This window comes from Podarcis raffonei, chromosome 8 (genome assembly GCF_027172205.1).
Source record: "Podarcis raffonei isolate rPodRaf1 chromosome 8, rPodRaf1.pri, whole genome shotgun sequence".
Taxonomy (NCBI): Eukaryota; Metazoa; Chordata; class Lepidosauria; order Squamata; family Lacertidae; genus Podarcis; species Podarcis raffonei.
This window is the reverse complement of record NC_070609.1, coordinates 29,108,136-29,128,649: the sequence shown is the minus strand read 5'-3', so window position 1 is coordinate 29,128,649 and position 20,514 is coordinate 29,108,136. Positions and strand designations below refer to the sequence as shown.

At 41.8% G+C, this 20,514-nt stretch overlaps 1 protein-coding gene across 3 annotated transcripts in view; it reads left to right on the top strand.

Moving 5' to 3' along the window:
• Positions 1-20,514, top strand: part of KIAA0319L (KIAA0319 like) — a 63,147-nt gene that overhangs the window by 3,618 nt on the left and 39,015 nt on the right. For 2 of the 3 annotated variants that reach the window (XM_053398832.1, XM_053398833.1), the window contains exons 2-4: positions 1,459-1,627; positions 12,295-12,989; positions 19,224-19,497. In XM_053398832.1, the coding sequence (XP_053254807.1) occupies positions 1,486-1,627; positions 12,295-12,989; positions 19,224-19,497 (1,111 nt within the window). In that variant the 5' untranslated portion in view covers positions 1,459-1,485. Of the gene's footprint in view, positions 1-1,458; positions 1,628-10,721; positions 10,839-12,294; positions 12,990-19,223; positions 19,498-20,514 lie in introns of those variants that run through there. The other variant, XM_053398834.1, reaches the window with a different exon arrangement.

Below are 20,514 nucleotides of genomic sequence, written 5' to 3'. Positions count from 1 at the left end.
TATGAGGAATGGACATTGCTTTGGGGAATGGATAGATTCAGGTTACATGAAGAGGTTCTAGTTCCACTGCAGTTCAATTGACAATTGAACAGTTATCAAATTGAATGCTCCTGTCTGCGTGGTGGCAATTGCCAGGCAAATAGGCTTGCACCATAGAGGAGAGTATGTGCATGTCTGGGGGGTAGAACAACTCTCTCTTTGTCATGGTCTGTCTACTTTCAGTTTGTTACCTGAAATTCAGAGCTCTGGCCTTTTCTTCACTAGGGGTTATGCAAACTCTCTAGAGACATGAAAAACATAGCCACTTGAGACTTTTATGGGCTTTGTTCTGTTCATGTGTCTCATAACCCTTGAGAATACACAATAAGGAAGGCAAAAAAACCTAACGTATTTGTTGGAGATGATTTTTACACTACACAGAGAATCAGTTCTATTAAAATTAAGTAAACCAGTCTAAAGTCACTGGGACTTAAAAGGCTGTGATCCTGTCCTCACTTATTTGGAAATAAATCCTGTTGAATTTTTGAGTAAAGAAGTATAGACCTATGCTGTTAGTTACCTGGTCCTGTACACATTTACTTGGAATTAAATGTCAGTGTGCTCAGTTGGACTTACTCCAAGGTAAGTCCCCATAGGATTGCAGCTTTAAATTTATTCTCTATCTGAACATTTGTTTTCTTTCTCTTGGCAGAGCAAAACAGCTCAACAGCTTGTTACACCAATAACACTGGGCTATGTGTCTATCAGAGCAAAGCATGAGAAGCTTCTCATTGGCTGTTTGTGTGGGCTGTGCAGCTCCTGTTCCCCTTTTGTTTTCTTACTGGTGCCAGGCAGTGCAAATAAGCAATTGCTGATATTAGGTCCACCTGCTCAGCAGCTGGGCTGTATTTATTGGTATTTAACACACCCTAGGTAGAAGTGACTGCCACCTCTGCACTGGAGACTTTCAAACAGAGTGTCCAAAAGAGCCACCTGTTTAAAATTCATCAGCTCAGCACTGTTTGCTTGGAGTTTGGTTCATTTTGAATTGCATCCTGGAAGCTGCTACAAATGTGAGCTTGCTTCTGAGCTGTCTGTTCTAATGTGTGAAAGCAGCTGGCCAACAGTAGACAAGTGCCAAGAAGGCAGCTTTTTAGGTTTGTGTGGGCAACTGCTGTGGATAAATGAGGTTTGCTCTCATCTCATTGTGTTCAAAGGCTAACTGACTTTATAACTCACAAAATTTCTCCAGAAAATGGGCATATACTAAAAGTTGTGTCCTAAAGTACAGTTGGGAGAATTTTGTGATAATTCAGTAACAAACTTTGAGGCTTAATGGTAAACTGTGGCAACCATTTGCTTCTGCTCTGTGTGCTTTATTTTACGTACCCACATGAGAGATGTAATTGCTTTGCATAAAGTGGTCTCAATTCATCTTTCCTGAAGGTGAACTGTGTCTCTTGTGTATTTTCTATTTAGAGAGTTCTGGGTCTTCCCACAAAGGCCATGGAGAAAAGGTTGGAAGACAATTTCAGCACCAGCTCTCTGAACATATTGGGATACTTATTTAGAAAAGCTGCCAAGTGCCTGGGCCATCTCCATCTTCTCTACATGTGTGCCTGCCTCAATGCCGCCTGTTCATATGCAGGTAATAGTTCACAATTCTCTTTCTGATAATTTTTTTAAGATTGTGATGGTTGGGGTTACCATCAGAGAAGCTGTAGCAGCAAGATTCTTGTACTGAGCAGGGACTAGACTAGAACATGGTGCTTGCGCGGTGTTGCTCAGTCCTATGGAGTCTCTAATGTGGGGTTCATGGGTTCAGTATTATCCCACATGCTTTTAAACATCAGCATTATTATTTCTTTATGAATTGCTTCCTACGAAGCATCTCAAGGCAATTTCACAATAAAATAAAGATATGTAAAACAATTTTACAAATAAAATACTTATAAGAATTATATTTAAAAACCCAGTTTCTAATACAGCCTGGCATACACCAACCAATGACTGGCGCCATCCAGAGTTTTGATGTGTGTTGTCATCAGTATGCTGATGTCACACAATGTTTATATCTCAAGTGGGTGTGGTGGTGCATATGCTGGATCAGTGCCTAGTCTTTGTAATGGACTGGATGAGAACCAACAAACTGAAGCTTAATCCAGATAAAACACAGGCACTATTGGTACTATTATTTGGACAGATGGAATGCATCCTGTTCTAGATGGAGTCACACTTCCCTTGAGGAGCTGGTTCACAGTCTGAGGTACTCTTGGATCCAACATTGTTACTGTTGTCACAACTAGCAAGTGCTGATTTTATCTTGCACTGCTCGAGACCTCTATACTTAAAGGACCATCTCTCCCCATATGAGCCCTGAGATGAAGTCCTTCTTTGTGTGCTTTCCTCCAAGGGAGGTCCAGGGTGTGGTGATGAGAGAATGGGCCTGTTCTGTAATAGTTTCCCACTTATGGAATTCTCCTACCAGGGAGGCAACCTGGTACCAAATTTGTCTAATTTCAGTGGCAATCAAATCTATTTTCATTTTCCTGTGCATTTGGACAACAGCAACAATTGGATGTGTTGTTTTTTACTCTGGCTACACTTTTAATTATGTTTATTACTACATTTTGTATTTTGCTCTAAATTACGTTGGGACTTTTATTTGTGAGAAGCAATTCATAGATGTAATAAACTAAACTAAAATGACTAAGAACATTTGAAACAGATGAAAGCAGGAAAGTGTAGTGGAGTGGTTTGTTAAGGCCTCTCAAAGAGTAACTTATTTCACAGATTTCTTCTATCTTAATTCCCCACTGCCCCCTGCCGCTTGAAAAGTTCTTAAAAATAAGCCTTCCAGCTGGCAAACTTGTAACATTTACTCTTTTTTCAGAGAATAGAGGGATCACTTATACTGACTCAGTTGCATTTGATCTCAGTGGGTTAGTACTATAGTTAGCAAAATCTCTGCCTTCTGGACAGGGCTGCTGCTGTAATCTCCATAATTATCCTATGCTTTCTCTGACATTTGGCAATTGGGAAATTTGATTAAGCTGATGTGCAGTAAGTGAACCATTAATCTCCAGCTTGTCACACAAAGTTGATTTAAAATTCATGGTTTATTATCTTTTTAGTTGTAGAGAGTAAGTAGTAATCATTACATGTTTTAAGTTAGAATGGATCTGCTTCTTTTTTCTTTTTTCTTCTTTTGAGATTAGTTTCCTGTTTCCTGAGCCTACTGGAGTCGTGTTTCAAAAACCACTGGCTTTTTTTGTCTTTTTAACCATAGCTATGATAATTTGTGTGGGTGCGTGGGTGGGGGCACTTTGAGGCTTCTATGGTGGAAGGTATTGTGGCCTTGTTTGAATATAATTCTTTACAAACCTACATTTTGCCATTGAAATGCCTACTTCAGTGCATTCTGTTCCCACTTTTATACACACAACAAAATGAGTCCAAAAGGTTTAGTAGTAGGATGATTTTGGACATTTTAAAAATAACTTACGGAATTGCTTTATTGGAATTTAGAATTATTGTTCCAGCATACTAAACTGTCACAGTCTGTCTCTTCTTAACTCCCACCTTCATAATGAATATTCACATACTGAAGAATGAAATTCTTCTTTGTTCCATACAGCTTTCTATTCAGTAGAAAGTGGATATTGTCTAGCTGTTACAATGCTATTTTTAAAAAGCCACCATTGTTTTCAAACAACAATGTAATTACAAATTGTTGCAGTGAAATTCTTTCTTTCTTTCTTTCTTTCTTTCTTTCTTTCTTTCTTTCTTTCTTTCTTTCTGTTACCCTGTCAGAGTTACCGTATTTTTTGCTCTATAAGACTCACTTTTTCCCTCCTAAAAAGTAAGGGGAAATGTGTGTGCACCTTATGGAGCGAATGCAGGCTGCGTAGCTATCCCATAAGCCAGAACAGCAAGAGGGATTGCTGCTTTCACTGCGCAGAGATCCCTCTTGCTGTTCTGGCTTCTGAGATTCAGAATATTTTTTTTCTTGTTTTCCTACTCCAAAAACTAGGTGCGTCTTGTGGTCCGGTACGTCTTATAGAGCGAAAAATACGGTAGTTACAATCCCTTGAGAGAGAAAGATTAATGAATGTGGCAAAACTGCATTTTCTAAATTGATTGATTTTATTCTAAACTGGAGGCAACATAAGGCTAATATAACATGCTGTGGTAAATCTGAAGTCAGCAACTGGTTCACTTCTGAGAGCTACATTGGAACATCAAAGATCTGTAACTGGCTTCATTATTTTAAGCCTGTAATAAACAAGGTCAATAGTGTAGGCTACAATCTGTGTTATTGTTGTTGTTGTTTAGTCATGTCCGACTCTTCGTGATCCCATGGACCAGAGCACACCAGGCACTCCTGTCTTCCGCTGCCTCCCACAGTTTGGTCAGACTCATGTTGGTAGTTTCAAGAACACTGCCCAACCATCTCATCCTCTGTCGTCCCCTTCTCCTTGTGCCATCCATCTTTCCCAACATCAGGGTCTTTTCCAGGGAGTCTTCTCATGAGGTGGCCAAAGTATTGGAGCCTCAGATTCAGGATCTGTCCTTCCAGTGAGCACTCAGGGCTAATTTCCTTAAGAAGGATAGGTTTGATCTTCTTGCAGTCTGTGTTATTAAATGTAATAAAAATAATGCTTAAACAGCATTTTTATGTGCTCAAAGTACTGCTTATGGTCATATTTACAACAACCTGATAAGGTTAGCCTAGTATTGTATTACTCTAATACAATAGGTTTCCTCAACTCGGCCCTCCAAATGTTTTTGGCCTACAACTCCCATGATCCCTAGCTAGCAGGACCAGTGGTCAGGGATGATGGGGATTGTAGTCTCAAAACATCTGGAGGGCCGAGTTTGAGGAAGCCTGCTCTAATCTTACTAATGAGAGGACAAACAGAGAGTTTAAAATGAAGACATCTCAGCCCATGTTCTTAGCTATTATGCTGATAAAAACCTATGGTCAATTCACAATATCTTGGAATTGCTTTCATTGTATGCTGACATTATTTTAGAAATTTCAGAAACCACCTGGGGCATTTTTTGGCTGGGAGAAGCTCCCATTATCCTCGGTGGTATGTTGTCTTCCTGTTCTGAATTGGGACAGCAGTAGGGGGCAAAGAGTTAAAGCCTTACACCAGAGCCTCAATCTGGATCCCCACTCCACAACTGCTGTTTGTGAAAGTAAAAATCTTGCATTAGTGCTGCTCCATCATAAGCATCCAAGCAACTTTGACTTTTCTTTGTGTAGAGAAGGCCTGTTTGATGACACTGATATGGGTCCTTAGCAGAGCACGCTTTCCCCCTATGCAGTTGCTATTTAAGCAGTTCAGCTGGCTGTCATGCGGTCACAGTGCTTGTGCAAGAAAACTGCCTGAGCCACTTGTAAGGGTTACGAAACCTTTAATGAGTGTGTGTATTTGGATAAGAAAATAAATACTTTGCAGTTCTTGAGCTGGTGAATTGTTTGCTCTGCTGTTTTAATAGCAGTCATCAGGTTTCTCTGGAAGGACCCACCCTGCAAACTTTTGAGGAAGTAACTGAGGCACAACTGGGGCATGTCATGTAATTGGTTGATTCTACAGTATTTGTGTTCTACCTTTTTCAAAGCAGTGGTTGTTTCTCTCACAGTCTAGCAGATCCTCTCCATGTTAAAGAAAATTCTTCCTGTTGACTCAACAGTGTTGAGAATTCTCAAGGCTTTCCACAAAAAGGCAGGAAAAGTTAGATAGAAAATTCCCACTACCCCTCCCCTGAGAAATACAAAAACACCTTCCTCTTGTGGTGTAGCGAGTCCTGGCTGCCTTTCCCCATCTTTTGTTTATCTCCCTTCCTCCCTTTGTGCTTATTTTCCTTGGGGATTGAGAGAGGAAGAAGCTGGGTAAATTAGCTATTAAGACAAGTGTCCACATGTTAAGCATTCCCAGTTCAAGCTCCAGAGTTCCTTACACTTTGGATGCTATCTTTGTTTTAAAAATTTAAATGGCAACCTCAAGGGGTAGAAAGGGAACCAGATTAGGATCAGAAGCATGATATGTGGTGACAGCAGCTAATCCTTCATTCCTCCTTCACTACAGTAGCAGTGACATCTCCCTCAAACCTTCAGTTCATGTCAGGAGGGATACTTCTGTTAGCCCCAATGGAGACCTCTTCCAGGGACGTTAGTAGCTTCAGGGAAGCAATTTCCATTAGGGACCATGGTATAGGACAGAAGGTTTCACAACCCACCCACCTCTTGGTAGCATGGATATGGATATTGGAAAATTGCAGTGGAAGTGAAAATAATGAATGTTTGTTAATTTGTCTCATGTTCAGAATAGAAATGAGTTTGGCAAATATTATCAGTATTCACTGTTGTTTCCAGTCCGCAAACAATACATGATTGGTGACATTTTGCCCCCTCTCATTTGCATTGTGTTTCCTTTGCACTGAACTAATTGGCCTTTGCATTGAATTGAATTGTGTGGAAAAGCATAATAACGTAATTTCGTAAAATTCAGTCACATCAGTCAGCGAGACGAATAACGTTTTTGTCGGAAGCTGAACTGCAGCAGAACAGAAATAGTGCAGCATGCAGAAAACATAGGTTAGAATAGAAATCAGTGCCTCACCCCTAGGCATGGCATCAATCTCTCACCCCCAACATGGTTTCTATTTGATATGTAAATACCAGATACATGAAAGGCATTACATATCTTGTGTATGACCTAACTTGGCCCCTTGTTCTCTCTGAGACGGCTTCTTCCCCAGTGTCCCTTAAATCCTTCAACTCTATAAAAAGCTTAATGATGCTACCCTTGCTGCAAGCATGTGCAAGGCAATTTCTGCTCCTTAATTATGTGGTTTCTTTCCCTTATATGTTTGCCAAAGCTTGGGCATTCTTAAGAAGCACAATGAGATGTCTGCTTTGGCTGACATTTGGTGACTAGGCAAAGCATTTAGAGGATTTATTTAATATATATGATAAGGAGGGAGACAAATGCAAATAAACAAAATGTAAGTACAGCTTGAATGTTTAATGGAAGGCAGCTGGCAAGAAAACATAATTAGGAATATTCAGCTTTGCCCATCTGTTTTCAGGATTCAAAGACTCTTCCCACCATTTCCTCCCTCCCATTCCATCTCAAAGCTGGCAGGAATACTGTGTCACCTATTTTAAATATGCTGCAGTGAATTTTTATGGTGCTTGACAGATTAATCAGCACACCAGACCAATACCAAACTCAGTAAGAATCTAAACTGTGCTTTACTTCAAATTAAAATTTAAAAAAACACACACATGCCTGAGAACCTGTCTAAGAGATCTCCAGGGATCTGTTGAAATAAACCCAATAAAGTTGGCCGCCAGCCCCCTTGATCCTGTTTATTTTTTTTGTCTTTTAGGTGAACTTTGAGGAAAGCCTCAGTTGTTAAATCCACATTTTGTAAGACCAATCCAAACATAATTTTAATTTTTCTTTAAGGCTGCCAGTACTTCCAATTTGCTATGGAAAATGTATCACAGAAACGTTTGCTTTATGGACCTCATGCCCTTGTTATTATGACACCTGTCCTTTCTCAGTCAGTGGTATTGGGTGCTCAGCCCCTTTGTTCCAAAATGAGGTCCAGCTGTGTGCTAAACACAGAATGAATTTTGGAACACAAGACTTTGCAATGCAGGATGTAATGAGGAACAAAATATTTAAAACACCCATGCTTTTCACCCCAAACCTCATACTATTCTGGTTCAGCGACCAGTTGTGGTGTTAGTAGCAAGCATCTTAATTGCTGAGAACTCTTCTGATGGCAGATTTTCTTCTAGGTTCAGTAATAATAATGTGTAATATTTTTGGAGCATATTAGTATATTCAGAATGCTTTACATGCAGTGGCCCATTTCACATGTAATGATAAGCCATGTTTTAGTGCTACATGGGTGACCATTAGAACAACAACTGAAAAAAGGCAGAACATGCAGAAAACGCTTGAATCACCATCTGATTTTCCTGATGTGAGCAAAGAAAGGATAGCAATTTTTAGTTTGGAAGCATTCAATATTTTAAATAGGATGAAAGGCTGACCATTGAGACCATTACTGGGCAAGAAACCAGGTAGGAGATTGGAATGTCAGATAAAGGCTGCACAGTATTTGTAACTAACTTGAACAGATGTGAAATTTACAAAGTACCCACTGAAGAACCACAAACATGACATCCAACTGGCTAGTAGATTTTTCCTGTTTTGCATCTGAGTACAGACACTGTGGCTGTGCTATAGAAAGAAGAAATGAAATCCAGAGTTGATACACAGATATTGTAAATCTGCCATACAGTTTGATGAAGAATATTAGGGTAGGAAAGAGCTACATCAGGAACATGCAAGGAAAAAAGAAAGAGGTAAAATGAGGGTCAAAACATTTTTAAATAAGAGGAAGTGTATATGAAAGCCTAACCCAATTCTGTGGCCATTGAACTCCTAGGGAAATATAAAACCATTAGGCTTTCAAACAAAAGCACAATAAGCACATCTCAGATTTAGAGGGAATTATCAGTGTTTATTTAGAAAGAAAAAAATATAACATGAAAAGATCATGGGAGAAAAATAGTCGTCTTTGATGTGCAATAATTAATTCCTTAACTGATGTGATAGCTTTATTGTGCTCTTTACCTTCTCCCTGTTGTTGAGTTTAAACTTAATTCACTTAAGTGAATTGGTAACCTTTCGTTTAATGGCACAGTAGCAGCTAAGAACATAGCATGTGAATCAAGGAGTTGCTTTAAGGGTCAGGGCAATATGACCTGGTTATAAATTAATCTTGCAGAGGCCTATTTTCCCAGTCTAGTCATCTCACAGAGGCTAGCTGTCTATTTTAAAGTGTCCTTAATCCCTGGAACTTTATATATAAGGCTTTGATCAATGGAGTGAAAACAGGTGACAATTGTATTAAAATGAAATCCATTAACATGGTACAGTGGTACCTCTGGTTACGTACTTAATTTGTTCCGGAGGTCCGTTCTTAACCTGAAACTGTTCTTAACCTGAAACACCACTTTAGCTAATGGGGCCTCCCACTGCTGCCGTGCCGCTGTCACACGATTTCTGTTCTCATCCTGAAGCAAAGTTCTTAACCCGAGGTACTATTTCTGGGTTAGCGGAGTCTGTAACCTGAAGTATATGTAACCCAAGATACCACTGTAATAATAAGAAGCATTTCCGGACTACTTTTTTTTAATGAGATTGCACTAAACACAAGAAATGTTTGGTACACCAGTTACAGAATTAATAAGATCAATCAACTTCAGGGCTGGGATACCATCCACATTTTTATCCTATTGCAATGTAAATTATCCCTTTTCCTTCTCCACCTAAATTTATGTCTGCCTTAAACATTGTGACAAGAGCTGCCCAAAGTGGTTACAAAAAAACCTCAGCAGTTAGAAAATCTTGAAATCAGATTTTCTATTGCCTGGTATCCAAAAAACTCACCTATCAAACAGTGTCAAGTAGGAGCAGCCAGGCTGGTTCATTTTGCAGAAGAGTACCTCCACATTTTGCTTCAGAACTTCCTTTCTAGGAGGGCTAGACAGTTGAGTTTTTAAAAAAGTCAGTCTGGGGCTCTTGCCCAGGCCTTGGAGGTTGCCTCGGTATGTGTATCCACTTAAAAGTACCTGTAAAACACTTATATGTAGAAGCTTTACATTTTCCATTTTTCAGCAGTATCCTGCCCCCATTCTCCCTCTGAAAACTGCCTTCAAAGGTTGAGCTACAAAGTGATACTTCATGAGACATTCACAGTTGCCACTGCAAAAGGAAACTGCAGACATACTCTTGTAGAAATATTTTTTTCCACACACACATGCATGTACAGTGGTACCTTGGGTTACAGACACTTCAGGTTACAGATGCTTCAGGTTACAGACTCCGCTAACCCAGAAATAGTACCCCGGGTTAAGCACTTTGCTTCAGGATGAGAACAGAAATTGTGCTGTGGCAGCGGGAGGCCCCATTAGCTAAAGTGGTGTCTCAGATTAAGAACAGTTTCAGGTTAAGAACGGACCTCCAGAAGGAATTAAGTTCTTAACCCAAGGTACCACTGTACTGGCCTCCAGATATTATGCTTTGAGTTAGGATAGCTCAAATCTTCAAGAATACTTTGAAAAGGGCTTTGGCACTTTAAAAATTATTATACCCCCCCCCCCAAAAAAAACCCTGTTGCAACATCTTGAAAATGAGAGTGGGTATGGCTATTTAAAAGTTAGGATAGAATCTCAACCAATAATCTACTCCAGTGCCATGGGAGTAAAGCACACCTTATGTAGTTTCATAACTGCCCTTGGGTGGTGCTGTGCAGTTTTGGGCTCTTCAGGCCTGAACAGATGGTAGTGCTATGAGCACATCATTACCAGTGGTGTTAGATGTTTGCTCTGTTGTGTTTCCATTCAAAAACTCCTCTGTAAAAGTCAGTCATTAAAAAGCACTTTAGGCTAAAATTTGATAGGCAGGCACCTTGTGGTATTAGCCATTTTTTCCACCAATTGGGGAAATCTTGTAATCGTTTGAGCAGACTTTACTGTGGATGGTATTTGTATTGGAAATAGTCCTTTTCTGCTATATGTTCTTGCAGGAGATCTTTGACCTTGGAGCTGTTAATACACAGGCACAGACTACAGGCCCCCAGCCATAGTCATTTGGTTTTCAAGGTAGCTGTGTTTCTTTGCCAGACTCTGCACCTACCAAGGGAAGGGGGTAAGGTCCTGGAATCCAGGCAAGGCTGGGTGCAGTGAGGCAGAGGCAAAGAAGAAGCAAGACAGATCTGTGGCAAGGAGCAGCAGAAGAGCTCTTTCATTGTCTGGAGCACAGGTGGGAACCTTACTCAGCCCAAGGACTTCATTCCCTCATGGGCAACCTTCCAAAGGAGGCCACATGCCTGTATTGGCCGGGGCAAAAGTGGGCAGAGCAATGGATGTGACTCTTTCCTTTGTACAGTAGGCTACATTCTAGCCATGCAAAAGCCAGGGGTTTATATGCATGCACATAAACACTTCTCCATTAAGGCAGGCAGGAGATGTTTCATTCAGGCAAAAGCACTCAAGGAGGGCATGGAGCAGGACCAGTAAAGCGTGGGACATAGCCAGGGGAAAGTCACAAGGGCCACATTGACCCCTGGGCCCAACCTTCCTCATCCCTGGTCTGACCTGGACGAGGTAGGCATAGCAGATCTGTTCTCCTGATAACAGATTTCTTTGAGTGAAATTATTACTTTAACCAACATCCATTAGGGAAGTTGCAACAAACAACTTGTTTCCTAAGTTTCTTGTAACTTCTCATTGTTCTGCACTTCATAGTTATACAAGGCAACTCTGGTTCAGAACTGTGTGCACTGATGACTGCATGCTGCTGTTTTATAGGGCAAGGGAGCCTTGCCAGATTATAACAATGTAGAAAGAGAGAATCTTACAAACAATTGTGTGTGAATGAGTTTGCCAGTACTCCTTTGCTTGTACTTCTGACCTAGCCAAGATGATCTTCTAGTATTTGGCAACAAATGGTAATCGTTTGAAGATAAGACACTTCTCATTAAACAGATTAGTATTTAAGGCAGCTATTTAAAGCAGCCATTAGTATTTAAAGCAGTATTTAAAGTAGTTCCCATGATTCCTGTTTGTAGGGTGTTTAGTCTTCTATTCTTAGATCATAATCATCTAACAATTTAATTTTGGGTGGGTGGGCAACTTCATGGTTGAAGGAAACAGATTTCTGTACCCATTTCATTCCAGCTTCAGGCCTGGATATTGGGATGGAAACTCCATTGATCACCCTGAGCAGTGACCTGTTTGGGGAGAAGGACAGGAGGAGTGTGACTTTGTTAATTCTCCTTGACTGCACCACAGCTTTTGATACCATTGACCATGGTATCCTTGTGGACTATCACATGATTTTGGGAGTTAGAGACAGCACATTGCTATGGTTCTTCTTTATTGAGGTCTGGCTCCAGAGACTATAATTGGGTTGCTACTGCTTAGCCCCATAGGAATTATTTTGTGGTATTCTGCAGGCTCCAGTCTTGTAACCCATTTTGTTTAATACCTTTTGAAGTTATTGTGAACTGTCATTGGGGGATTTGGAGTGAAGCGCCATCAATATGCTGATGACACCCACCCCTGATAAGTTATGTTTATTACTAGAGAGTAGAAATGAAGTAGGGTTTTTTTAAAAAAAAAACCAACAACAACAACCCAGATATAATTATTTCCTGGATTACATCTATGCTGTTGGATTCTTATTTAAAATTATCATTTTATTTCTCTTTGCTCAGATGCAAGCTGGACTAGAGGCACTTGCCAGCCAGGGAAGGCTCTTCAGGGAGGCCATTTGAGGTCACTGGATGGTGTTCACTTCCAGCTGTTGGAAGGATTTCACTCTGTCCAATCTTGTCAAGCTACTTGCTGTCAGAGCCCTACCTGTGATGCCTTTTGGCTCAAGGGAAAGATGTGCATCCAGGTGAACTGTATCAAGCCTCACTGGTGTCAGGCAATCTGGACCAACACCACTGACTCGATCTTGGTGTTTGTAAAGAGATCTGAGCATACGATAAATGCCCAACCTGCAGCAGAGAGGAGAGGTTATCTTCCTAAGTGGCTGGACTGGAGGGAAGGACATCAAAGTAAAACAAGGATGAGAAGGTCCTTCAAAGAGTTGCTGGCTTACAGAGCACACTTGGCAGACACCAGGGGAAGCTCTCTTAAGAGGGACACAGGCTCCAGCAGCGGAGGTCCTGTAGCCCATCCTGCTCCATCTCAGCCCTTGGATAATAAATCCACCCATAATGATCTGACGGAAGCTCCTTCTTCACATCAAGAAACAAACCTTCACAGAAACCACATTGATCCAGAAAAAAACCTGCTGCCAAACAGTGAAGACTTGAGAACAACCAAATTCAAAAGCTCATCTCCCCCCAGCAGCAATAATGTGAACAGACCAAGTGACCTTGCTGGGAGTGGCCTCATGAGGGTAAGTGCAAGATAATATTGTTAATGTCAACACTAATCCAAATTCTGTTGTATAAATGCTTTATAATCCTTTTTTATTGCACAATAGCAGCAACATACTTGACATTGTTTGGAAATTCTAAGAAATAAAAAAAATCAAAACAATTTTGAAAACGGTGGTTAGAATCAGTGCAGTTTTAAAATGTTCAGTCCACTGCCTTGATGAGAAATGATACTCAAAGGTTCACTCTTGCATTTGTGGATTAATGAACTGGATAGGTCTGACTTGCTTGAAAGCCCACTACTGATGAGGAACCTCAAGCCCAGAGACTGAATGCAGCCTTCCAGGCCTCTCTATACAGCCCTTGGGACACTCCTCAAGTCACACTCCTCACTGGCTTTGCTCCATGCTCTTCTCAGACAATTTTGTCTGGCTGAAATATGTCCATGAATTGTGATGATGGAGAGATATGTCTGTCAAGTAAAAAGATGAAGTTGGAAGACGCCCCCCCCCCAGCTTTTTCCTTAAGAAAGGCTGGAAGGGAAGGGAACTTGTCAGCTGGGATGCCTCTGCTTGAAGGTACGTCAGACAGAGGGAAGGTCTGGCAGAGAAGGGCATACACTGCCTTGGACACTCCTGATTGAAGGTAACTCACGTGCCTTTTCTAAGAGGAGTGCTGGTGGGGGGGGGGAGGACCATTACAGTTTAGACACAACTGCTGAAAGTCTAACCTCCCACACACTGGATTTTCTGGTGGAGAGCATTCCAGCTTGGGCACCATTAGGTAAAGCTGCTTGGATCACTTTTTCCTAGAGATCACCCCTCTGCCTGCACTGACCTTTCCTGTTCTGGAGCACAAAAGGCTACAAGTGCTGATTTAGCCTTGCATAGCCCAGGCTTTCCAGGCACCTTGGCCACAGACCTGCCAAACATCTCCCAGTCTTCCCCCTTCGTAGTTAGAAATAAAACTGGTTGCTTATAACTTCATTGCCAGTGCAACAAACAGAATGGTTGAACTCAGCATATGTGTGGGGTGTGTACCAAGTGTACTTTTTTACTCGCATCCAGGTAAGGGTGCAACAGAGAGTCTACCACAGCAGACAACTCAGTGACATAACTCTTTATCAGTGGGGTCTATCTCATTTTTAGAAATCCCTTGCTCAACTTAGTATGTTTTCAGTAGATTGTGGTTCTTAAAAGCTGTTATTCTCATGTACCTGGTTGCAGATTTTGCAGTCCCAGGTTACATTGCAGCTGTGATATGAGAACTGCCAACCTTGTGGAACAGGATGTGGCTCAGAGCCAAAGGACACGACTAGGAAACCTGGAGCTATCCTAGTTAGCATGCAAAACAACCGCATGGTTTAACTTTGCCTTGCTGACTCAGCTGTCCCTCAGCCCTTGACTTCTTAACAGTCACTTAGGAACTGCTGTTTGGCTCCTCTGTTTCAGCAATACATCAATAATGATGCTTCCCTAAAACCGTAACCATCTGGCCTCTCACAAGAGACTGTCACTCAGGAAGTGATCCAGTGTGGTAGAGACTGCACTGCAATCCCTCTGCTAAGATTGATTCTTGCTTGCCCTAAGTGATAAATAGTAATGTGTCCCTAATTTCCCTGCTGATTTCAACAACAGGGTGTTGAGTTCTGAGCTATCAGATTCTCTTCTAATGCTCCAGCTGAGCAGAGAATGTAAAATTAAGGCTGTAAAAATAAATTCTCTGAAATCTGATGTTTTGCTGCAATTCCAGGCCACTTCCCTAGGGTTACCACTAAAGACCCATTTGTGATTTCTCTCATGGTGAACTTACATTTTTTGATTTCCAAGTTATGGAAAGCAGGTTTTGCGATAACTGAAGTTCCCCACAGGACAAAAATCTTCATAAGAAAAAGAGAATATAATTTGCACAAAAGCCATCTTAAAATCACAGCCACGAGTAGTCCTATAACCCACGTCCTCCTACAAGATCTAAGTGTAGTTATGTACATTTAAAGATTGATGCACACTGTCTATTTTGCTTCTTATAGTAATTTAAAAGGACTTGCCAGGCAGTGTTGCTGTGTATCTCCACCCTCTCAGGCATACTCCTGTTCAGGGCTCCAGTCAACCAGAAGCAGGAGCCTTGCAGTGCTTTTCAGGGTTGCGGGGAGATATTCAGGAGTGGGAAAGGGATAGGATACACACACTGCTGCCCAGCAACCTCCTGCATTGCTATAGAGCTCCCAGTCCCAACCTGGCATTCTCCCTTGGAAGTGGCATTTTTAAAGAATATTTTGCTTCTTAAAGCAGTATTGTAGCTTGATTGATAAATAGTGGATTTAAGACATATTCTCATAGGATCAAATAATGTTCTGAGGGAAATGAAGTGAGAAAATGTTAACAAGAATTTGGCGTACCCTGGCTGTTGTCTAAGGCAAGCAAGGGGAAAATACCACATCTTATTCTTAGCACTACATTGCATTAAACATAAACTGTATCAGTGTACCTCCACATAATGAGACTGGGGCTGTGGAATAAAGGGAAGTCATGCTGTGTATGAGATGCAATAATGATAGGGCAGGAATTATTAATTACTGGGGATGTCTAACGATGTCAGAGAATTCCAAAGAAAGCAGAAAAAGGAGCAGGAATTATCAGCATTCACTTTTTTGCCCCGTGTCTGGAACCGAAATCAATCTAGTGAATATAATTGGTATTCACTGTTGTTTTCAGTCGGCAACGGATACATAACTGATTATGCTTCTGCCACCCATTTTGCATTGTGTTCCCTTTGCATTTAAATGAATGGGACGGAATGGAATAATATAATGGCAACCTAAATTATGTAATTATTTAAATACTTTACATAAGTTATGTCATTTCACTTCAGTGAAAGACAAATAATGAAATTTTTGGCGGAAGACAAACTGCAGCAGAATAAAAACAGTACTGTATGCAACAAATACAGGGCAGAACAGAAACTCATAATGATGTTGCACGCACTTGTCTGTGGACCTGCCTGTGACATTCATGTATCTATTATCCAAACTGTTGTAACAAACACACTTGGTGAGAGAGAAGGTATTTCATTTTGCCAATACCAACACACTGCATTTTCCCTACAACAGAAGCATTATGTTGGGGGAAGATAGTCTCACATTTACTGCTCATATTAAAAATGTTTGAAAACCCCTCAGGAAGACAAATTGGCATATGCTCATGAGAGTGAGTGAGAGTCTGTCACGTGCCAAGTTGCAGCCTGGCTCCATTGCCAAATTAGCGCCTTTGTCTTCAAGCGCAATGCTGTGCATTTGAGTCAGACAACAGTGATTGACTAGTCAAGAGAAGTATTCAAGTACAGCACTGTTGATTAAGGGGTCTGCTGCTGCATCACTGTGGTATGCTTGCAGAAGCAACCCCTATAAATAATGCACTTTTTTCAAATGAAACTCTTACAAGGTTAGTGTTTCTTGCCTTCCACTTTGACTGTGGTGTAGCTGAAGTGTCTTTATCCTTGGCCAGTGTTTGCTTGCCTTGGTTACTGATCATATTTGCTGCATTTGCAAATTTAGGTCCTGTGACTTCTGCAGAGTGATCAGAGTTCAACATTGTTCTAGATATATTAGAACGTGACCCCCTGCCCCTAAAAACATAGGGATTGACACAGAAGGCTGTTCATCAGCATAATATGTGGAGGAACCAAGAGGGAAGAAACCAGATTTTGCCAGTAACAAACCTTTGAATTTTGAGAACTGTTTCATAACAGTTTCTTATGAAAAGGTTGCACATATTAAAAATGTATGTGCCTGTGTCTATTTCTAGACTATTGATGGGCAAACTGCACTCCCTGTCTTGAATTGGCTCAGTGCAAGCTTTCTTGGTGATTGTCCTGAAACAGATGTCTGTTTTAAGAGAGTTCCAGATAGTTAGCACATGTGCAGTGATGGTGCTGTGCAATGTGCACACAGTTGTATATTACATCCTGAGAAATGTAGTTTGATCTCTCTTGCTGTGCACCCCAGCCCATTGAACATCAGCTATTGTGGAAAGGCTTCTCAATCTCCCACTAAAAAAACACAAAAACCATGCAAGAGAAGAGAGGGTCTGAATGAGGAGGCAACCACCACATAAAATCTGTGCAAGAAATAATTGAGATAATTGATTTACACAATTGGAGAAGTTGCTTGCCAACATGAGCCTGCTTGTTGATTTGATGATTTCATCACATAGTTCACAATAGCAAATGAGAGTTCATTGCATATGAGGCTGCAATGTTGAAAGAACTTCTTTTCATATGCCTTCAAAGCAACTGGCTTTGTAGTTTTGCAACAATCAACAAGAGTTTCATTGAGAGCCATGGGTTAACATTAAATAAAGTTAGTGTACATTGTGATTTGGGGCACTTGGTCTCCGGGCTGTACACCTTCAGAATCTCATTTAACATTCCATACCAGAGAATAGCTTCTTGAGGAAACAAGGCTTGATCCAAAATGATATGAACATTATCAGCCTATCAAATTCATATACTAAACCAGATAACTAGTTCTGTCACCAACATTTCATAATCCAGATTGACTCAGTCCAATAGTCTCCAGTGGTCTCTCTCTCCATCTATGAATTGAATGTGTGTTTTGATCATCCCTTTAAATTCAGCTGGTACCACATCTTGAACAGAACATCACCGCAACCCAAAATTATTTCATAACTGGGGCCCTGAGCCCAGAGTTCAAATCCAGAGCTTTATGTGCTGGTACTCTCCTTCCCAAATTACATAACGTATATGATAACAGAAGTAATGGATTTCTCGCCCTTAGCTTGACCTTTTAAGTATTGCCATTTGACTTTGTCACAAGAAAGTGTGCTGTGATTTTTTTGTTTGTTATGAAAATCAAGTCCAGGTTGTTGATATTTCTGTGTGCTGTGATTTAAATGTTCATCTTATGCTATACAAAGATCAACTGAAGAAAATATGTAGCATATACAGATAAGCCCAGTTAAAGCTGAAATGTCTGGTTCTGGCTGCCTCAGGCTACCCACCGGAATGAGGAGGGCCTGGGGAAGGAATTTTCTTTTGAAAGAAAGGAAATTGTTTTCGTCTGTCCCCTTGTCTTGTTTACACTGGTCTGATTAGTCTCTCACGGCACTCAAAAGTGGGAGTATTTTATAAGTGAGCAAAATGGGCTTGTCACCCAAGTTCTTGACCATAAAGCCAGAAATTCTGTTTGCACAATGTGCTCCTTTTGAACATCCAGTTCTCTCATGTGGCAGAGACTGTTTGTTAATTTACTTCTGCATAATCCCATCATTTTTTTGCCATTCAGGCCTATTATTATTATTTGCACCCTTCACCAACAGGTTCCAAGGCAGGTTACAACAATTTAAAGCATACCTCTCAGGCATGCAAAGGCCAGGATAAAGTGTTAGCTGAAATCTGTATAGTGAAGGTGTGACATGCACCTCTGTAGGGAAGGAATTTTACAATTTAGAGCAGGGGTCAGCAACCGTTTTCAGCCATGGGCTGGTCCACAGTCCCTCAGACCATGTGGTGGGCTGGACTATATTTTTTGGGGGGAAATGAACGAGTTCCTATGCCCCACAAATAACACAGAGATGCATTTTAAATAAAAGGACACTTTCTACTCATGTAAAAACATGCTGATTCCCACGGGCCTTGGGTTGCCTACCCCTGATTTAAAGGAATGTAAACTGAGTGGTTAATGTGCATAACGAGCCACTGTGCATATTCAAGTGTATATAATCATTCCATGAAGAAGGAATTGTGCACATGTCCCAGTCGAGATACATAATCTGCAATAGGCCTTGGGAAATGTGCATATATTGACAGAATTTTATCCGTTCTCTAGTCAGGATACCTAACCTTCAACAGGCCCCTGGGAGTGTGCATATCTCAATTGCATTTTGCACATTTTCCAGGCAGTATGCACTTTCTCCAGTCAGCATTCGGTCTCCAGAAACTTGATTTCCCCCCTCTCTTTCTTGTCCAGAAATGTGCAATTTGTGCACGTGTGCGCACCACCAGCTGTTTCTAGCCAAACATGTTTTTCTCAAGTGATATGACACATACATTAATAATGACTATTACTACTACAACTACTACTACATCTTCCCTACTCTTCCTCTGAATGGGGTGAAATTTCTGACACAGTTGGGGAAATTTTCATGACTAGTGATGATAAGAGTTAAGTTGTAAATGCCATTTTGGATGTTGTTGTCAGTAAATGCTTTCTCACGTTCCTTTCTTGCTTTCACTAGGCCCCTGCTGGAGCCTCTACTTCAGAACCCTCTCTGGCAGCTACATTCCCCAGTCCTGTTGCAAACGCTGAGAAAGTCGAGCCATCCAACAACACTTCTACCCAGCCTTTGTCGTTGGAGGATGCCATTCCAACTTCTGGCAGTCTTCATGGGAAGGGTATGGGGGAAACGCAGCTGGTTACTTCTGTTCCAACTGGCGCCCCCACCAATGATAGTAATCCTGTAGTTCCAACAAACCCTGCTGTGCAACCCAGCACTGCTGCCCCAACGCCAGGTAAGAGCAACTGTCGGCTGAGGAGATGTTGTAAGCCTGCTTTTAAATGCTACTGGCATAGTTCCACAATCTCAGCTCTTAATCTGACTGTTCATTTGCCAAATGTTTTGACAGAAGTTTTCTTCTAGTGCTTGTTTAAAACATCACATCTTGCTATCTTAGTTCGGAAGAGGAAAAAAAACCTTTTGGGGATATTGTACAAGATCTAGGAACGTATCATTCTGGTTTTGCACTTTTCCACAGCTACTCTTTTGTGTTGTGCATCGCTTGATTAAGTGAAATAAACGTTTTACAGTGTTTGGCCTCAAATGATAAATAGCGTATTTTTCGTCCCATAGGACGCTCCGCCCCATAGGACGCACCTAGTTTTTTGCGGGGGAAATAAAGGAAAAAAATTTTCCCTTTATTTCCCCCCCAAAAGCAGGTCAGGGAAACCGAACCAGGTCGAGGAACAGCGGGATGGCGGCGCTGCGCCTCCCTGCTGTCCCCTGAGCTTGTGGGGCTGGCCAATGTCTGCCCGGCGCGAGGGGCGCTCTGCTTCAGGGTGTCCTGCCCGCCGGGCGGCAGGCTGCTATCCGCAGCATGGGGAGCCCTGCGGGGAACTCCTGCAGGGCTCCCCACGCTGCGGATGTCTGTCCAGAGCGCGGGGCGCTCTGCTTCAGGGCGCCCCGCCCGCCGGGCGGCAGGCTGCTATCCGCAGCGTGGGGAGCCCTGTGGGGAACTCCCACAGGGCTCCCCACGCTGCGGATGTGTTCCCGAAGCGCCGGGCGCCCTGAAAGCAGAGCGCCCGACGCTCCAGGAAGCAGGCTGCTATCCGCAGCCTAGACATCCCTGCGGGACCTCCCGCAGGGCTGCCTAGGCTGCGGATGTCTTCCTGAAGCCTGGAGAGCGAGAGGGGTTGGTGCGCACCGACCCCTCTCGCTCTCCAAGCTTCAGCGGAAGCCCCCATTCGCCCCATAGGACGCACCCAGATTTCCCCTTCATTTTTGGAGGGGAAAAAGTGCGTCCTATAGGGCG